Source organism: Rhea pennata, chromosome 6, assembly GCF_028389875.1.
Source record: "Rhea pennata isolate bPtePen1 chromosome 6, bPtePen1.pri, whole genome shotgun sequence".
NCBI classification, from domain to species: domain Eukaryota; kingdom Metazoa; phylum Chordata; class Aves; order Rheiformes; family Rheidae; genus Rhea; species Rhea pennata.
This window is the reverse complement of record NC_084668.1, coordinates 39531626-39551753: the sequence shown is the minus strand read 5'-3', so window position 1 is coordinate 39551753 and position 20128 is coordinate 39531626. Positions and strand designations below refer to the sequence as shown.

The window sequence follows — 20128 nt, the reverse complement described above, 5'->3', positions numbered from 1 at the left end:
TCTGAAGTGTGCCTGTGTGTCATTTTGAAACTCTCGGGTACTCTAATTTGTTTCTGCTACGCTAGTAATAACATGAGATGCCGCTTCCCACACCAGCATGCATCTAGTATTGATTTTAGAATAATAACTAATAGAAGCAGTAGCAAAAAAAAAAAAAAAAAAAAAAAAGCTTAAAAAAATGTAGAAAGAAAAGGATTAAGTGTGCTCTATTTTACTGCTGGTGTGTATCTGTTCAGAAGCTGGCAGCTTAAACACACAAGTAATGGGCGGAAATTTTGGTAATGCAAATATCATGCAAATTTGAGCAGATCTGTAGTTGGCTGTTGCTTCTACGTGCAGTGCTTGGAGAGGAGCCGCGTGCGTGGCTACGCGCCGCGTTGCTGTAAGAGATGCCCGTCGGCCGCCTGCGAGCCTGAGCCCTGCCCCGCTTTCCCGGCGCGCGTCCCCGAATCGCAGCAAACGAGAGCAGCTTACGGATTCCCCGGCGCCAGCAAGCGCGGCTGGAGAAAGCCGAGTTATTTGGGCTTTTCCTGGGGCTCGTGGCGCCGTGTCACCTGCGGCGTGACCACTCCCCCGGCCTCGCAGCGCTGCCTCCCACCGCGCCTCCGGAGCGGAGCCCGCAGGCGCCCGAGCGGCCGGACCGGAACGCTTTTCCTGGGATGCTAAGCAAATAAAAGCAGAAACCGAGCGGCGCGGCTCATCTGCTTGCCTTTCCACTGCGCAGCCCCGGCCGCAGCCATGCAGGCGGAAGCAGACTGCTGGAGCCCCCGAGCACAGAAGCTGGTAAGGCGAGGGAGAGGGAGGGACGAGCGATCCGCTGCTCCAGAGCTCCGCTCCTTCACCCCATCTTCCAAAGCTGGAGCACGACCTTGCGTTAACACCGTGCTTCCCTGGCTGTTTGCTCTTCGGTCAGGTCCCGTGGCGTTTAAGTCCTGCCCCCTAGCTGCGTGCGTTTGCACGTATGAAATATAAACTTTTTCCCCCCTGCTGCATAGGGACAAGAGCTTCAGTTCCACTATGTATTTTTCCGAGCCACTTTACAGAAGTCCTTGAAAGATAACCCGTATCGCTCGTGCGTGCTAAGAGTTCTTGAACGTTTTTGTCAAACTGCCGCGTTGCTCGGGTCGCTCCCCGCAGGCTCCCGCGCCGCGTGCTGTACAGCTGAGCCTGCCTGCGCCATCCGAATCCCTCAGCAAGGGTTGCAGATGCTTTGTGTATCTGCAGCGAGTGGTTTTTGGTTTGTGCGCGCTACGCTGGTAGGTAGCAAAGCGGTAGGTTACCTTCGGTGAACGTGCCGCCGTGCGCTCGGGGAGAGAGAGGCAAGGAGCCGAGCGGGACGCGGACTGGCCGATCCCTACGTGATTCCCGGGCAGGTTGTCGTATGAGTAACTGGTGCAAGGTATACTTAATCCTCGGTAAAGGAAGGTGTCTTTATTTTTCACGGTGTTTACGGAGCATTAGAAACCAAGTCAACCTGTGGCCTTGCAAGCTCCTTAGCAATAGTCATTAGTCTTATCCCCTAGATAACCTTAAATATTTCTTCTACCATTACAATAAGCAACTATGAAATACTTCTGATCTGTCTCGAGGCCAACTTAATACAAGTGCAAACAGTGTAAACTCCATAGTGTTTGGCAATATCTGTGACTAACAAAGTGGCTTTAATAGATCTTAATTTCAAGATACTTTAAAAATTGCTTAAAGTTTTTTTTTTTTTTTTTTTTTTTTTTTAAATAAAATCTGTAGCTGAAATGAAACAGCTTGCCATCTCCAAGGTGCTTATTTTCCTCCTGTGTTTTCCCCCCCTGCTAGTTTGAAATCGCGCACGAGTAGAGCAGGTGTAACCAGGTTGCGTTTGGCCGCCAAAGTGTAACTCGAGGCCGGGGGATGAACGCTAGCCTAATGCACGGGGGGGGGGGGGGAGCCTTTTTATGCGGGACGTGGCAACGTCAGCTGCGGGTGCAGACAGCACCCGCGTGGACGGCACCCTCGCTTCTGGTTGCTGAGGGGTATTTAAAGAAGGGGGCAACCGCCGAGCAGCCGTAGCTTCTCGCCTTGCCCAGGCGAGGTGAAACATCTGGCTTTCTCAGACGCAGCGGTGCTGCGGTGGTGAAGTTGGGCTCCTTAAGGCATGCTAAAGCTCTGCCGCTACCTAGAGCAGAGCTTTTTCTTTCACAGGCAAACTGGCTGTTAAACAGGGGTGTTGAGTGCCAGGCGGGTGGGCCAGGAAGAGCAGCGAGCGTTTCATGGTGCGACCACGCGCTTCGTTTGGGGCTCAGTGGCTGTAAATTTGGGGGAGCGACTGCAGCGAACGACAAAAACACTGCAGAGCATATGGTTGGAGTTTTTTAGGCAACTTAGTTATCTAATAAAGCAGTTTTTCTCAGCTGGTGTGTATTTCCACGTTCTTCTCAGCAGCACGGTTGTCTTCTCCTCCGGTTTTGCTCGCGGGGCTTTGCAGAGCCCCTTTAGGTTTTCTTGCGTGACGCGCAGCAGTGAAGCTGCGGCTGCCAGCTCTCCTCGTCAGGTGAGCAGCGCTTCATAAAAGGGAAGTTGCAAAAGCTTTTTAATGATTGCAATTAGGCCTCATATTTTATTCTTAATTTTTTTGCCAGTGCTCTGTCACTTGAGGCCTGTATTACTCACTAAGTCGATGGTGAATGCTAGATGGCTTTAAGATCTCTTCACCCTTAATTTTCAGTGGTGGTGTGTGTTCTCCATCTTGAATCCTTTGAATAATTATTTATTTTGGCAGCCTTGAGACTTTGATTTTAGCTTTTGCAATCCGATTTTTTTTTTTTTTTTTTTTTTTAACAACTTTACTGGTGGTTGCTACATCCAGCAGCACTGGGGGTCTCTCACGGGATAAGAGTATCTCTGTGTCCACCACCTCCCTTCAAGGTGACTTGGAGCTGGTCTTGGACAAGTTTATCTGCTCACACTGGAAGAAGGCCAAATTCATTCAGGCAAAGCCTGTTCTGATTTAGTCAGCAGAGAGAGAAATGTGAAATTCAAGTTGCTGTTTGCAGGCTGTGCAAGAGCTCCAGATATTTATAGCACAGAGCTGTTAATGTGAAAATAAAGCCCAAGACTTCCCAGGAGTGCGGTTTGGAAAAACTCGGACGAGTTTAGTCGTGCCCCTGCTTTTGAGGAAGGGCTGCTTCATAAATCCGATGCTCTTGCTGAAAAGCCTGCAGCTGACAAAAATATATATATATATATATATATATATATATATAATATTGCAATTTGATTTGCGCTGGATTTAGCGCCCAGGCTTTTAGTTTGACTTCTGCAATGCCCCACACCATAAAGTGCTAAATGCAGATGAATCCCTACCTTGGTCGCTGCGTCATTGAATTTCCCTGAGCTCTTGAGCGATGCCTGGTTTGTCACCCAGAGCTGCTTGCAGGATGTCAGAAGTGCTCATTCGAATGAACTAATGCTGCTGATGAAGGGGTTATGAAGAGCATACCCTGTTCATTTAATGACCAGCCTGATTATAGCAGAGGACCTTCCTGAATGCTCTCCAAAGGCTTGTGTGGAGCCTCAGCTGAGCAGGGGCTGCAAACATCGAGGTAAGATGATTGTCTTGTGCAGCTGTATATCTATTTTTGCTTCTTTTCAGGCAAAGACTTTCCTGGGCACCTGTGGATTTTCTGGAGCTATTACTTACCCCTAAGCTCTAATGGGAGGCTGCATACTGTTTCTTAAATTTATGCACTTGCTCCGGAGCAGAAGTGCCAAAGTGGGACGTATGTTGAGTAAGAAGTGTTGGTTAAGAGAGGCTTAACTATCTCACATGCGGAAACAGGATAAATTTTATTTGGAAGTATCTGGTTCATGCTTAATCATCACCTTAATGCTATCAGTACTGCCACGTAGGGAGAGACCATTGCTTATTGTATAATCGTTTCGCTCTGCAGAGAACTTGTTCTCCTTGCATGTTTGTAGCCACGGGTAATCTCGTGTTACTGCTGATTTGAAAACTCGGTTGGGAGGGATGGCCTTTCTTGCACAGAGGAGTCTGTGTCTCGGTTGGAAACCCTACAGAAACGATAACAGAAGCCTCTGGATGGTACCTGGGCACGGTGGTGACCATGTTTAAAAAAGTAATTGCCAATTTATTTGTAGGTTTGATGCAAGGTACTGGACCTTGAGGAAAGAACCAGTAGCGGCGTACAAACGTGTCGGGTGAGGTTACTGCAGATCCCAGAGCCAGGCGAGCAAGGCAGGAGGATGAGAGACGGCGGTTTCAAACTTGAAATAAGGCAGGTTCTGACTTGGCACGGAGAAAGAAAAATACAACTGAGGATGGTCGGACATCGGAGTGGGGCCCCAGAAAGGTTGTGGGACCCTCAGCCTCAGAGGCTTTCTAGACCCTGTTGGACCAAGCCCTGAGCAAGGTAGTCTGGATTTGGTTGACCCTGTTTTGAGCAGGAGGTTGGACAGGAGACCTCCCGATGTCACTTCCAGCCTGTATGATTCTTTGGTTTGATGCATTAAAAATGAGGTGTTTCAAAGTACTAATATGCTGGGTGGGATAACGTTGTGTTGACTTCTTGCAAAGGTGCCAGTATGACCTGTGCAAATTGTGGAATTTGATAACAAGTTAAAAAGCTATTTAAAAGGATCCATTGGTCTCATTTGTATTAACAGATATTTGATGCTACAAAGCCATGTGGCCATGAAAGGAAAAAGCATGTAAATAAAAAATGCAGTAGTCCCAGGATGCAAAAGATGCAAAGTGAAAAGGTATTTTTACTCTTGCATGTCTTAGAGGATTGAAAATAGGCTTTGTATAAGCAGACGGAGGGCTGCAAAGCTGAAATAGAATAAAGTAGAGACATCGCTTGTGTGGGCAGTTACAAATACGTCACTGAGAGCTGAAACGTGGTACCGTACAGATGTAAGGTCATGTACTGTGATGTTCCACAAAGAAATTTAATTTACTGCTGTTGGTACTGGTATCTAGGGAACTGCTGAGCCTTGTTTTCAAGGAGGAGCTAGAAGAATTTGCAAAACATTAATTTCATTTTTCACGTTGCTTCATTGTGTTGTTATGTTCCCTTCTGGGCAATATGTGGTTCTGTGACACAGCTAGAAAGCATCTCAATCCTTTGGCCCTTGTAATAAAGGGAAAACAGAAGGGGTAATGTGTGTGTCTGGGTGCTAAGCGTGGTAGTAGCTGCATCCAGGCACATAGTGTTCAACCAGTTATTGAAATTCATGAAGAAGATCTAATTTGAATACCAAAATAAACTTGTTCCAGTCTCTTCTGGCAGGAGGGAAGTTTTATAGGAGAGTTATGTATTGCTCAATATGTTTTGCTTATGGAGATTTCAGAGTCCTTTGATTTCCTGATGGGAAAAAATAAAGCTAATTTGCATTGATGTTGATCTTGCTTTCCTCTACATCCGTCCCGTGCTTTTTAGTGTACTCTAGTGCAATTCTCAAATATACCTGTGGAGTTAGGAAAGTTTACACTTTTCCATCTCGTGCTGTTTCTAAAGATTTACGGGTTGTGTCTCAGCTCGCGTGAACACTCCTCTGAATTGTAAGACGCCAAATGTGTTATTTAAAGCTGTATCTTCTGTTTCCGTGCATGTACGTGCGTGCTCTCTGTCTCCCAAAAAGTGCTTTAATCAGCTGGAGCCCTAGGAGCAAATTTCCCCTTCCTTTGAGTATGTCCGGCAGCACTGTAGGTTTTTTTTATTTGGATGATGGCTACTGGCGAAAGGTAATCGTTGGTATTTCGTAGCATACGAATCACATCACAACCTTCTGTGATGAACAGCGCAGAACAGTCCTCGTCTCTGAAGCTGTCCTGTATTTACGGTGGTACCTTCTGTAAGATGGATTTACAGTAGTATTTAAGTATATTTTCAGATAAACAGAACTGGATGATGTAAAATCAATACAATACTCGTTCAAATACTGTGATTTCTTGAGCGTTGGGTTAAAAAAAAAGTCCTTCCCAAAGGACATTTTAGAGTGTGTTTATATAGTGAGTGCCTTAAAGGATTTCAGACATTGCGGGTAAATTATAATACTGCTTGGCAGGGTTTCTGACTAATATTTGTCCAGTGGCAGGGCTGTGGTATTTTGGACAAACTCCCTTCCAGGTTGGCAAGTGCTACTTAATCCACAGTCACTTATAAATGTTGGTGGTAATACGTGCCTCTTATGTACAAGGCTGAGTGTGCCGTCATTTGCCTCTATAAATAATGGCCCGTGGAGATGACGAAAGCTGAATGTTTCCAGGTGCAAAAATGCAGGTGTGTGTGTGTGTGTGTATATATATATATATATATATATATTTTTTTTTTCCCAATGTCTCTCCAAGGCAGAGCCAGTTCTCTTGCAGTTCATCACTTGAATTTCAAGGAAACCAGTGCTTTGCATAAAAGCAACGTCCTCGCTTTGTCCTTTCCGCCATGGGTGTTTGACCTTCGTGAAAGACTTTCTGTTGTAGCAAGTGATTTCTAAAGCAGAAGCCACCTATGGTGTAGGAATTAAAAACTCGCGTCGTTTAAATGTATAGTATTTGCCCAACAGGGAGCTGAAACAGTCATCGAAATGAATCTGCCTGCAAAGCAGTTAAATTTTAGGGGCGATGGAATTAAGCAGAGGAAAATTTGGGAAACAACATCAGTGTTGGAGGATTTTCTTTTTTGAGGGGGGGGGATTGTGCATTTCTTGTTTTTTTGTTTTTCTTTTCTTTTTTCCTTTTTAATATAACATCACTTCCATGAACTTAATTTTTGTGCAGTGGCTATGTATTTTTCTGTTTAGTTAACTTGAGCAGCTCTGCAAGGTTCCTGCCCATGCTCAGCCTTTTTTTTTTTTTTTTTTTTTTGGAAGGTTGCAACCTCTTTTCCATTGAGTTTGGGTGAATACACTTGTTGGGGGAGGAATTACATCGTTTTGTGCTTTTTCCCTGTTCAGGCATCCTGAGCTGAGGTGCAAGCTGCTGTCCTGCTTCTCCGGATGCTCGACCTTGACGCTATTGTAGCTTTGGCTGTTAAACTGGCTATATTGCTTGCAATAAACAGTTTTAGGAGCAAGGGAGCTCAGTGTAATCCCGAAGTGGCTTGTTAGAGCGATCCCTTGTACTCTCCGCTGAGTTATTCTTAGTTGCGCTGGGTGAATTGCTCCCAATCGGCACCACACCGAACCTGGACCAGCTTTTCCTTTTCTGTACGATGTTGCCTGCTTTTTGGCCAGGCATTAAAAGCAAAATATTAAAAATGTTACTTGAAAGCATGCGCTGGCACTACCAACCCCGTTGAAATGGGGAAGTGCTGTAGATCTCACGAGAGGCCCGTTCTTGGCAGATGTCCACCATAGCAGGGTTTGGGTTTGGTCACTTGAGCTCAGCTGCTGCGTTTTCTCGGGCTGCTTCCTCCGTTGCCCCAGTCGTTTTGGGCTTAGCTGCACACAGGCGAGCGACGCGTGTCTAAATGCTGTGTTTGCGAGTGTGAGTGTGCGACGTGAGCTGCTAGGAAGTATGGTGCATGGGGTGTTTGCTGTTGGCTGGATTAAGTGATCAGTAGAAATTAATGTGCACAGCAATGGAAAAAACAACAACAAAAAAACAAGCAAAACCTGCCTCTCTTCATCAAGCTGTTTTCTCAATGCAAGTGTTTCCTCTCTATCCATGCAAATAATAATTAAAAAAGAAACACAGAGCATTTGTATATGCAACTGCTAACTGAGGGTAGTGTCTGCATGGGGGTGTATTACCTGCCTGCGAAGCATAACAAATTAGAGAAGGCAGGGCCATTGCCTGCAATAGGGAATTAACTCCTACAGATCTGTTTACAGTCTTGCCGAGTCTTGTCACCTTATTTTGCGCGCTGCTTAAGGAGAGTGTTTCACGTCGAATGGTCCAGCTCTGATTTCGTTGTTCTGTTCCCCTTTGCAGGCTGAAGCAAGGCTCGCAGCAAAGCGAGCGGCTCGGGCGGAGGCACGGGAGATCCGAATGAAAGAACTGGAGAGACAGCAGAAAGAGGTACGCTCAAGGCTTTGGGGAGGTGTTTTGACCATTCTGTTCCCTGAATGTAATCCAGGGTCCTGGAACAAAGGGTTAATCTCTGTTTTCCTGAAAAATTAATAGCCTGTGTGGAGCTGGTATTGCTCGGTTAGTTGATCATAGGGTATGAAATGGCCTGAAAAAAAGAGGGACTGTGGCAATAATTTTATCTTTGTGAACTCAATGTAATTATTCACAACAAACACTGGTAGTTACTTTGTAATTAGTGTTTTAATATTAAACTCTTTGAGATGTGCAAACTTGTATGTGCATTTGTGGTGGGGGGAGGGAGGTGTTCCTAGCACTTTATGAGAAACTTGATGAATATGGAAGAGTCCTGGCACTTCTGTAACTCTTTACTTGCAAGCTGTTTTGCTTTACTGCCACTGTGGTCAGCCCTGTTCCTGAAAACGGTGGTCCACTGTTGGCAAAAGAAATGACAGAAAAGAACTTCACCTTCTCCAAGATGTTGGAGTTAAATCCCTAGCAGAGTCTCTCCCATATCTTGGGAAAGTTGGTTGTTTTGTATTATTGGCAGAATTACATGCTAACATACAGAGGCGCAGTAGGAGATTACAGGCTTCCAGCGAAGGATTGATCTTTACTGAAATTAAAGACCCGAAAGGCTCGTTCTGCTGTTGCTTTTGACAAAAAGAAACTGTACTACACGTCCCTTCCTCCGCACCAGAAAATTGTGATCATCATTTGCATGCAAGTGTGAGAAGCTGGAAGCATGCTGTAACAATGTGGATGCAAGCACAAGTTAGCTGAGGTTGCTGAGCCAGTGATGAGGATCAAAAGGGTTTAAAATCTGTATTTGTTAATATGCATTTAATGAATGAGCACAGTAGATATAACAAGGCCAATAGCAATCATAATTTACTTCCTGGAAACAAACTTTGAAGGGAAGGAAAGAATGAAGGAAATGGGTTGAGGGGGAAGTACAAGGGAAGGACAGATGTTCATCTCTGCTTTTGGGTGCAGAGAGAAGTCCAGTTTAGCTTTGAAAGAGTGAATGAAGCTCTGGGAGCAGACCGGTGCTGGGGCAGGCTGCAATACTCACCCGGAAACGGGAGCAGAACTTGGGCAGTTTGCCCGGGCTGAGCTCTGCGCTTGGAGCGTCTCGTCTAGTCGAGGCACGCTTGGATGTGTCTTAGCGCACTGCAATTGGATGGTACAAGGTGTCATTCTAAAATACCAAATTCAGTGCGAGCTAACCCAGATAACTCATTCTAATCTGTTTCATGATTCACCAGAATATGTTATGTAATTTGGCCATACATTTATTTAGTATTTTACAAGCTTGACCATCCAGGAAACTTTTTGCCTCGCTTAATCTAAGCCTCCAGATGCGAGGTAGAGCTAGTGAGGACAGCTGCAACGAGCTTTTCATTGGCACAAGTGTCTTGCAAACTTAAGGAAAAGAAATATAAATAAAAAATATTCTAAAGTAGCAATCAGCCCAAGAGATTTGGCATCTATCCCTCCTTTGGAGGAGAACGTACTGTGATACTGGTGTCTGTACAGCTTGTTGTCTGCCATTTTCACTTTTCTTTGCAAACTTTTCAGAGTAATAAATAGCACATTTCACACAGCTGCCATGCTAAATAACCAGGATTTAAAGCACTCGCTTTATTACTTCGGAAGGCTTTTTAGAGCCAGTTACAGGAGTTAAAAAGCAATAAATAAATTTATTGCATGTGTGTGTACTTGTTCATGCTTAGAGCAATGTACATGCTCTGACAGGCTGCTTGTGCAGCATGGGTTGCTCGAGAATATAAATTGTTGATCTAGGTTAAAAGTTTCCAGATGTTACCATTACAAGCTATAAACATGGCAGTATAGCTCTCACTGGCAGCAAAGTGGTGTACTTTAATGATTGGATTTGATGACTGAAAATTGGCTCCTCTCTTTTCCACCATCTAGTATTACAGGACTTAATCTGGGCTTCATTTTCATCATCTTAAAATAATTGGGTAAATTTTAGACTGTGAGTTTACATATATGACCTAACTAATATTTTTGCTTGCTGCTACGAAAGAAATTTCAGTAAAAAAGCACAAGACTACTGAGGTTTTTGTTCTCTTGCCTGTGAATGGTTTTCTATGTAGAATGAACTGCACTTCTATTCGAAAACTATTTGGATGTCCTGTACTGTATTCTCTAGGCTATGGATGTGTGAAGACTACACCAAAGACTAGCCACAACTGCGCAGTAAAGCTCATCAGTAAGCCATGGGCAATATGCAATCTAGTACCAAGCTCCTCCTATTTTGGCAGAAATTGTTTAACGTAGCGCACGTAGCTGACAGCAGGACTTGCTGTGTAGTTGACTTTCTTTTGAAAAATCAAAGAATTGAATTCGTCTTCAGCCACGTTGCTACTCAGCTCCTTTTCTCTCAAATGGGGCATATGATTCGAGCTCTTGGCAGGCAACCTGACTGCAGGTGGCAGGGAGCAGGCTCGGAGTGATAGATTTGGTACGTTTATCTTTGCTTTGAAATGTAAGATTATCCAGGAATTGTGGTGGCAGCAGTTGACGTGAAACTATGTACTGCTATAGCCGATAGTTATCGGACGAGTTCTGGAGCAGAAATAGATGGACGTGGTGATACCAGCTTGCCACCCAGTCTCGTCTCGTGCCGGGCAGCAGAAAGAAGACATGTGTGCACATGTGTTTATGGGGAGAGGACAGTAAGCAGCAGAGCACAAGTGCAGGTTTATTGGGAAAGGAAGGTAGGCAAATGAATCATGTTCGCTGAAGCTGAGGGAAACTTTTTTTTTTTTTAGATTAATTTAGTTTTAATTAATACAACAGAGCAAGTTGAGAGTTGGCTCAGTTTTTCTGCGTAACAAATTGTTCCCTCTAGGAGTTAAAATGGAGAACAACCCCCCCCCATAGCTTGGCATAAGATATATTAAAGCCTTTACTTTAGAGAAATATTTTACAGTAGTGTCTCAAGACACTTAAAAGCTGCAGCGTTAGGGGTAATTGCGGCAAAGGTTTCATGGAGGAGGAGGAGTACCTTCTGTGTGTTCTGCTGGCAAGATTTTAAATATCTCTTTGAGGATGCACACTCAGATACCACTGCTTAAACCGATGTTAAACCTGCAGTGAGAAGAGAACGATCTCCTCCCACTCTTTAACCTGCAGAGTAAGGTTCTTAGGTGCCCGTTCACACAGCCGATGAGCCTGTGCTTTTAGTTCCAGGCAAGCTCGTTATGCTTGTCTCCCCATTTCATCTTCAACTCTGATGTTAAGGGCATAATACGAAGACCTTGGCATTGCTGTTTGGTAAATTCATCCTGCACTAGCGTGCTTATTTGCACCTAATTTTCTGCCTTTGGATTCGTATTTGAAGTAAAACACGTTACTAGTATTTTCTGCAGTGGGTTTTTTCCATGTCCGTTCTTCAAGGTTGTCCATGTAAGTGAACTAGAACCAAGGTCACGTGGCCAAAGGGCTTGCAGGCACTCTTGATGTCCCCAAGGGCCCTGGGGATTGTAACTCGGGCCACTTTCCTCCCTTGCTCGGATTTAGTGTCCGCTGTTCTGGCAGAGCTAGTGCTGGCGGTGTCCGAATTCCGGCGCGGGGAAGAATTCGGGGTGTGCATGAAGCTTATCCTGTGTCTTGCATGTCTGGCGTGAAGATGTATAGGAAGATGCAGTGTTGAAGGTATAGCTGTATTCAGCAGACTTTGAATTTCTGCCTTGTGCTGCCATCTAACTGTGCTTAACTAGCTTTTTCTGTCTAGTTTATAAGTTATTTCTATGCAAGACTGCTTCCATCAGAAAGCATCTGCCTGCAAATGTTTCCCATCTGCAACAAAACTTGCCTTCAAGTAATATTTAGCCCTAGTAAGAAGTATTTACAAGCAAGTCTGTTGTGGATGAAGCAGTGGCATGGAGAGGTGAAAAATCGAACGTTAAAGCAGCCGGCAAGTAGCTGGCACATCTAAAACGTGATGGTAGCTGGTTTCTGCATCCGGGAAAAAAGCATGCGGCGTATGCAAGAGCCAAGGCCGATAGCGGAGTCGGTGTGCATCTCAGAAGCTGTGGGAGGCTTTAATTCCTCTTAAAGGTTTTCTTAGTGAAAGGTAAGTGAGGTGATTAGTTGTGTAGGACTGCTAGTTTTAAGTGTGGGTCTTGATTATCCCCTGCACTCCTGTAGAAACAGGAGTGAGCGCTTCTAAGTGGGGCTCTGCGATTGCTCTTCCCAATTGGAGGAATCCCAACCGGTGGTAGAGGCAGCGGTCGAAAGGAGTCTGCCGTGTTTCCCAGAGTTGGCATCCAGGTTGGCCTGGGAAGTCTCAGAGGAGCAACAGAAAGCAAGGATGGCCGGAATGGAGGCTGGACGCCCTGCCTTGCCCCGACCAGCCCGAGGGCTGCTGGCAGAGCAATCCCGGGGCTGCACTCACAGAGCAGAGCCTGAGTGTTGGTATTTATTCAGCAGCAAGGCTTATCTGGGGAGGTAGGAGGGTTTTGAGACCGACGTTCGGATTTTGTCGTTGTTCTGTTGTGTTTCCCGTAGATACGAAGGTAGGATGTTCAGCAGAGAAGCGTGGAGAGTGAAATTACAATTTCCTTCTGAATTTGTGTAACCACCCAGGTAGTTTTAAGCAAGAAGAGTCTCTTGCTTTAGAAATGCTAGGAGAGGCACAAAGAAATAGTGCGTTGGAAAACGCATTTTCTGTTTTCCTGCAGCTTTTACAAAGCTGATCAGTCAAGGGCACTTCTCCCCTTCAGCAAAATGAGCTGTGTTCATGGCTTGTATCTGTGTACTGTCAAAATGCTGCGAGACGGCAACAGTTTCGTAGAGGCAACAGTATGTTCCTTAGTGCCTGCAAATGATGCAAGGATCTCTGAAAACTTACAAAACATTGCGAAAGCAACCTGCAAAGAGAATGCTTTAATTCTTCTGCTAACGCTTGTGATATACCTGCACGAAGCTTTCCAAAAGTTTCAACAAGCTGCTGCTGTCCTGTGCGATGAAGGGTGCGTGGTGTTGATGCTTTGTAACTACGTTTTGTCAGTTTGGGATGATTTCTGTCTTCCACAGAAGGAAAGATTTTTTTTTTTCCCCTGTTGTTAATGCTATTTGCTTTTATTGTGATGGTAAGTGCACAACTGTCATTCTAGGTGAATATTTGGGCAGCTGTTATTTTTAAGGAAGGGGGTGGGAAAGGCAAGAGCTCTTAGCTTGCTGTAGGATTATTTTCCTGTCCGATGTAAAGTCTCAGCTGTTGCGTGGACCTCAGTTTCCAGTGGGTGTAGAAATAGAAATGCTGCATTTTAGGTAGCCATGGAGGCCTAAAATATAAACATTGCTTTCATTTTACCTGACTTTGCAGGGTTTTGATGTGAATTATTTTTTGTGTTCATGCGTCACTGTATGTTCTGTGTAAATGACTTGTCTTATAAGATAGGTGATATAATACTGCATTGCTACTTGTTCACTCATACCAGCTTTTGTTTCCTTGTTTCTTTCCTTTCCCTTTTTTTTCCCCATAGATCTATCAAGTTCAGAAGGTAGGGCTTGGTCTCTTGCTCTCTCGTTTGCATGTGTTTGGTTTTTTCTTTTCCTTTTTTTTTTTTTCTTTTTTTCCCCCCCTCCTCACGTTGCCAGTCCTGACAGCATTTTGGAAAATGCACAGCAGGTTTTACACTTCCATGTAGTTCTCCTCGCCTCCTGGAGTCCTGCAGAGGGTGGGTAATGAAGGGGAGCGGAGAAGGTGACCCATGCAAAACGTGTCCAGTCAGACACTTAATATTATCTCTTCCGCAGACTGTCTGGCAAGGAATGAGCAAAAGAGTAGTTTGGCAAAGGAGCCATCGTATGAGAGCGCATGGTGACTCCGGGTGTCCCCGAGAGCCGTACAGCGGTTTGCGTGGTGAAGGCCAAGGGTGCTGCCCAAAAATATTTCAGGCTGGCCAAGCGTTTAGCAGGTGCCACCAGGAAGGATGGCGTTCAGGTGACTTTGTACGTGAAAAAGTCACTGGGGATGGGGTGAATTTGTAATATTATGACAAACAAAGCATATTGCCTCCCTTCCCACGTGACCTGAGCATTCAGAAATGCTCCTGTGTTGTTAGATTCATGCTCTCTTCCCCTCAGTTGAAAACCATGATCTCTTCTCCCCACCCTCCGATTACCTGCTCCTGATTCAAATGATAACTTCTATGTAGTACCTAGAAAGAGAACAACTCGGGATAGATTTTTGCAGGGAAGGAAGAAGTATATATTTCTTTAAGCCTGCTGTTTTCCACCTCACTGAATGACTACTCCCTCCCCTGAAATTTTTATTGCTTGCTGAATGATAAATGTGCCCTAAACCCAAAGCCTGTTGTGTTGTTCTGGCACGCCAGTAGCCTTAACAGCATGTTTCACTAGCTTGACCTAGCAATGCGTGCGTGCTGCTTGGAAATGCTCTTTCTAACCCCAGATGTATGGGGAGATGCCTACTGAAATCATCTGCTCTGGTATTTAATCCTGATCTCATTAGTTTGGTGACAAATACATCTTACTCTTGTTTTTATTTGTGGAGTTGACTGCGTACTGAGTGAATCAAATTAACGTCTTCCCACGGATCAACAGGCTTGTTATCAATCTCCGTTATGGGAACTAATTTAATTTAATCTTTTGGTGCGTGCGCAGCCCCGTGGGAGGCGATGCAGTTGTTTACTCCTGCTCTTCTGACGTGGATGGGAAGAAATGTGGGTTAACCTCACGACATCGTGTAGTGAGTTTGCAAGTCTAGCGAGCAAATCTGATCCAGAATTCTCTCTCAATGGTATTAATGTCATTAATTATTTAATTTTAACAGCACTTTCCAGGGTAGAAGAGAACTGGAGGCTGGCAAAGACTGAATCTAACTGAAATCCAAATGAATGGATAAGCATAATTTCTTTTAGCTTGTGCATTCGTTCATAAAAAGCCTCTTTGGGAAGAAGAGAGTAGCTGATTAGAGAAAGAAATGAGAAGTAGTTGATTTGGCAAAAGACCTGATACTTCAAATGTTAAAATGCTACCAGTGCAGTCCAGTGTGGGATGTTCTGTTTAGCAAATTATAAAATAAAAATAGTTTAATGGCAATTGCATTCGTTAACATTTTTCTTTGGAACGTTAAGCTTGTAGCCATCTAATTTTAAATGGTGGAGGAAAAGATTTGAAGTGGAACTTAACTTGTGAAGAGGTGAAGTTTGAGAACATGCAAGCCTTTTGAGAGACCCCCCCACCTGCATTTTGCAAAACTACCTTCTCTCTCTCTCTCTCTCTTTTTTTCTTTTTTTGTGTGTGTGTGTGTGTGTGTGTGTGTGTGTGTGTGTTGTGGGTGATTGAGCGGAGGGAATACTTCCGTGCCCAGCTAGGGCTGGGGTTGACTATCTGGCCAAATTGTCGTCTCGTTTTAGAGACGTGTCTGTATACTGTTTAAAACCGCACGTGCTGCATTTGTTTCCCATTTTCGAATTTGTAGGCTAACACCCTGGTTTCTACTGTTTTTCCTCCCAAGCGGGGCTCCCTCCCTTTCTCAAAGCAAGCTCCGAGCTGACAGCAGCAAGGGTGCTTGTACCACCTGGGCTGTCCACCGTGTCCTACCTGAGCAACCACGTGCGTATTCGACTTCATGACAGGCTTGCTCCTCCTCAGAGCTGTTAAGGTGGAAATGATCGTGAGATGAAAATCATCTCCTCGTTTTAATGAGGAAGAAGCCTGAAGTGGGACTAACCTGATAAGTATCAAAGAAAGTGCTTAGATGTTTCTTCAAGTTTATTAATAAATAGCGAGTGAGACTTTTAAGGGTGAAAGTAAGATACCTCGCATTAATACCATTGAGTGAGCGCTAAATATGGAATATAATTTGGAACAAGATTCCAATTTTTGATCGTTCTGCAGTTACATGAACCTCAAAATGCAAAGCTTGTTCTAAAATACATGTTACAGTTCCTTAAGCCAGACTTCCTTTTGCTGATTACTGTCTTCTAGTCTAATGATTTTTTTTTCTTCACACAAGAATGTTATGGTTATCATTATAAATGCAAACTTTTTGAGAGAAGCTTCTAAACACATGCTTGGGGTGGAAGAAAAGTCCTGTTAAACTTGCCAGTCTCTGAACAATTTGCCGTCTGGTGGAAACGCAAGTTCAGCAAGCAGTTGCAAATCCTACGCAAAGGAAATATGAACGGAGAAACAGATCAGAAGCGGCAATCTTCTAGGAAAGCGTGCCACGTTTGGCCCTAAAACGTGGAGGGCTTTCCAGCCTAGCCTGCTATGGTGAAGCACGTCCTAGAGGTGCCTCTTCTATCCCCGTTAACGATACTGTACCGCTGTCAAGGTGATTGAAATCCAAGCAAAAATAAGTCTTGTGCGGTGAAAAGGAGCTTTGAAGAGCTGCAAAGACAATGAATAAGAATGCACAGAGAATAGTTGTATTTTATTCAGCTTGTCTTGCCAGTTTGGTAAATCTGTACGGTAAACGTGATTTGACAGCGTGTTTCATCCTGAAAGTGTTGTGTGTTCAGATCCCTTCTAATGAATCTTGACTTAAGTGGGTCAGGAATTCAAGACCCGTTACGCTCTTCGCTCCTTTCCCCATAGCACTATTTGGTTTTTTTTTTTGTTTTTTTTTTTTTGTTTTTTTGTTTTGTTTTGTTTTTTGCGTCGCTGGAAAAACAAGCGGCTATTTAGTACCGCAGCCTCGCAGGTGGATGCTCCTTTCCCTTTGCAAGGAAGCTGTTTTGGGCATGTGCCGTGTTGAACGTGGGCCTCGGTGAGGTCTCCCCTGGCCCCGTGGTGTGGCTTTCCGCTGGCGCGCTCGTCTAACCCACGAGCGTGAAGCTCCGTCTCGGCTGTAGCCTGGCAATGCATGTCTCGCTGTTCGGTGTTCACTTTTCTCATCTAAACTGTTTTTTTTTCCCTCTTTTCTGTCTATAGAAATATTATGGTCTGGATACTAAATGGGGCGACATCGAGCAATGGATGGTAGGCCTTGATCAACGTAGTTACACAGCTTTTACGTGGCCAACTTTTTGTACAGTGTAGAGTTTGAAATCCCACAAAGTAGGTGTTTTCATGTAGCGGAAACGCAGATTGCAGTCTTACCACAAAGATTCTTGCGGTCTGCGTTTATACCTGAAATGCGGATTTTGCGCAGCTTAAATACTTGACGAAGGTTTGCTTAGAGCTCTCTCTCTCTTCACAAACCTCCACTTCCCCCTGGTCGCTGGAGAACTCGATTGGAATACAGTCCCGTTAAAGCCACTTACAGTACAAGGAGTTTCCTTGATTTCTTGTGGACTTTAGTGCAATTTTGCTCATTTCTAAGCCTGCTTTTAGCTGATTTTGGGGCCAGTTTTACTCATGCTTCTTCAGTTATCTTTGTCCTGGGTTGGGGGCACTCTTCAGCAGGGTGGAAAATGACTTTTGAAAGTCCCCAACTTCCTCGCGAGCCTCAACGATTACTCTGCAGAAAGCTGGTTTGGTCCATGCCCGTTTGAAAGGCTGCTGCCTTAGGGACCGACCAGCCGCTCAAGATGCTCCCTTCCCATGGATGAGCCACTAAGTTGCTTTAAATCCATATTTGATGAGCTTGGACTCAAGTAATCCCCTGCTGGGAATCTGGATGGACTGGTTTTAATGGCTATATTCAAGCTGGCTTAGAAATCAGCTCACTTGTGACAACATTAATTTTCAATATCGCAAGATTTTTTTTCCTCCCACTTTTTTCTATCACAGTTTCTAAATTCCACGTAAAATCAATCTGTTAAAACAGAATACCTCCTTCAGTGTTTCCAGTATTAACACCGTCTTTGTCCTGTAAAAGGACGCGACGGGGGCTGTGTGGTGCTGAGGGTATAAGCAGACCGCAGATGCTTTTAGTCTGGAGGAAATGGCACGCTGCATTGCACACTAGAATGACAATTGCCTTGCCAAATTATTCCAAATAAAATATTTTTCAGATTTATTTGGAAGGACTGTAAACTGGAAGCTTAATTACAAAAGCACTGTAAGTATGCTGATTCCCAGATGCAGAGAGATGCACTCAATGGTGTAATCATTTTTTGAGATACAAATAAAGAAGTCACTGCATACAGTTTTCTGCAAATTTAATAAAAGCGTATAGAAGGCTAAAATGGAAGGGGGCAAAGCTGGGGTCACAAATGAAGGTATTTATTTATTTTATCTTTTTTATTTCTTTCCTGATTTGACATAACGTTATCTTCCATTATTTGGTTTAAACCTTACCGATTCCTAAACATTACTGAAGTTTCATTGTGTCTTTCTGAATGTGCTGTGTTGGTGTATCTGTCCTTTCGACGCTTCATTCTTTGTTTTTCTCTGCTGCCTTGGTAGGAAGACAGTGAGCGTTATTCCCGTAGAGCCCGAAGAAATGCCTCGGTTAGTATTTACCTTTACTTGTTGCTTGGAGTTAGACACTTTACATTAAGAAAACAAGTGTATAAGAGCAGTTTCTTTCTGAAAGAAGTAGCAACCCCTCCCCCCCCCCCCCCAAGAATAAGGATTAAAAAAGAAACCCCAGAAATAAAAACAAACCTGCTTCATGCCTTCTCTGCGCTCTCCCCAGCCAGACAAAATGGGCTGGGGAACTTCTGCAAGTGTCCAGGATTAAAGAGGTGGAGGGTGGGAGGTGGAAATGACCTGCTGGGAATATTTAAAGTTCAATTATTCACACTGTGAGCCAAAAACATGGCAGGGAAGACCTAAGCAAGCTTGTAGTTCATCCTATAGTACAATGCTTGATGGTGGTTCTTGGGCACTGTATGATTTCATTTACTTTCTATTTATAATTTAATGCGATTATTTTTAAAGGCATTTATCCTATAATTTTTTCCTCTGTCTCATCAAAGCCATTTGCATGTACTTTGCTGCCTGTTGTTTGTGCTCTTTTCATTGTTCCCTTGTCTTTACACTTTCTTTTGATAGGCTTCGGATGAAGATGAGCGCATGTCTGTGGGTAGCCGTGGAAGCCTGAGGGTTAGTAAATTGTACAATTAAAGTCTGCATGCGTGTTTAATGAAGTTGTTGTCCTCCATTACCACCAGATTGGTTAGCATCTTCTTTTTAGTGTTCTGATAACTTCTTCCCTCCAAGTTCTTGTTGTTTTCCAGGTTGAAGGCTTATGCTTTTCTCACGTATGTTTAGGCCAATAATTTTTTCAGTGAGGGGAATTGTCAAGTTTGCAGATGCCATTGAGGAACACAAGCAGAGCATGCAACTTCATAGATCTCCTCCTGATAAAGGCTCTTCTCAGTTACTCCTGCAGGAAGTACTTAGCTGTGTAAACCGACGTTTTGCTATTTCTTGTATGCACCCATGTAAGGTGATGCACCTTGTAAGGTTCCCATCTGATTACTGATACTGAGATTTTGGGAAGCCCTAGCCACTCTGCGATCAATGTTCATCAGCTCAGGAAACCAGAAGCAAACGATCTGTGCAAGGATAGGTCTTCGAGCACTTTGGCAGCACAGGTCAACCCCTTCCTCAAAGCTACGCAGAAGTATTTGAAACTCGTCTACAGACTCGCGTTTTGAGGAGGGGTTAGTAGAGCACAGCGTGTCACAGCTCACCAGTGCTAATCTGTAGAAAATCTTCAAACAGTTTTTTTCTTAAACTACTGGTACAGCATTTGTCCAGATAATACACATGTGCAGTAATCCTAACTCCCCTCTAGCACAGACATAATCCCCTCCTGTTAATTGTGAAGATAGTTGAAGCAGTTTAGTTCTTTAACATCTGATGCTGTTGTCTCAGCGTGTGCTGATAGTCCGCTGAAGATGACCAGAGATCGTTGCTGCTGAGGTTCACGGAGAAGCGTTCAGCTAACACCACAACGGAAATGGTCAATACTGGACTAGGGAGGAAGCACTCTGACTCTGAATCAGCTGTGACTAGTTTAGGTTATGGAGGCATTTGTACCTGAAATGGTTGTGTTTCATTGGGGGGGGGGTTTGGTTTTTTTAAACTAATGTTGCTGGGTTTAATTTGGTTATCAGTAGCACTAGTTATGTGGTACAAAGCTGGATTATTGGTCATGCTTTTATAAAACAAGCATGGCCTGTATCTTTCATAGTGAGA

The 20128-nt window shown here is 44.2% G+C and overlaps 1 protein-coding gene across 15 annotated transcripts in view; it reads left to right on the top strand.

Annotated features, from left to right (window-relative positions):
* Positions 1 to 20128, top strand: part of LRRFIP1 (LRR binding FLII interacting protein 1) — a 110608-nt gene that overhangs the window by 44208 nt on the left and 46272 nt on the right. For 11 of the 15 annotated variants that reach the window (XR_009958861.1, XM_062579478.1, XM_062579474.1 and 8 more), the window contains exons 2-6: positions 7928 to 8014; positions 13546 to 13563; positions 16967 to 17014; positions 18386 to 18430; positions 18977 to 19027. Coding sequence is in view for 14 of the 15 variants with exons in the window: in XM_062579478.1 (XP_062435462.1) it covers positions 7928 to 8014; positions 13546 to 13563; positions 16967 to 17014; positions 18386 to 18430; positions 18977 to 19027 (249 nt within the window). In the remaining variant the exon portion in view is untranslated. Of the gene's footprint in view, positions 1 to 207; positions 784 to 7927; positions 8015 to 13545; positions 13564 to 16966; positions 17015 to 18385; positions 18431 to 18976; positions 19028 to 20128 lie in introns of those variants that run through there. The other 4 variants (XM_062579468.1, XM_062579467.1, XM_062579469.1 and 1 more) reach the window with 4 other exon arrangements.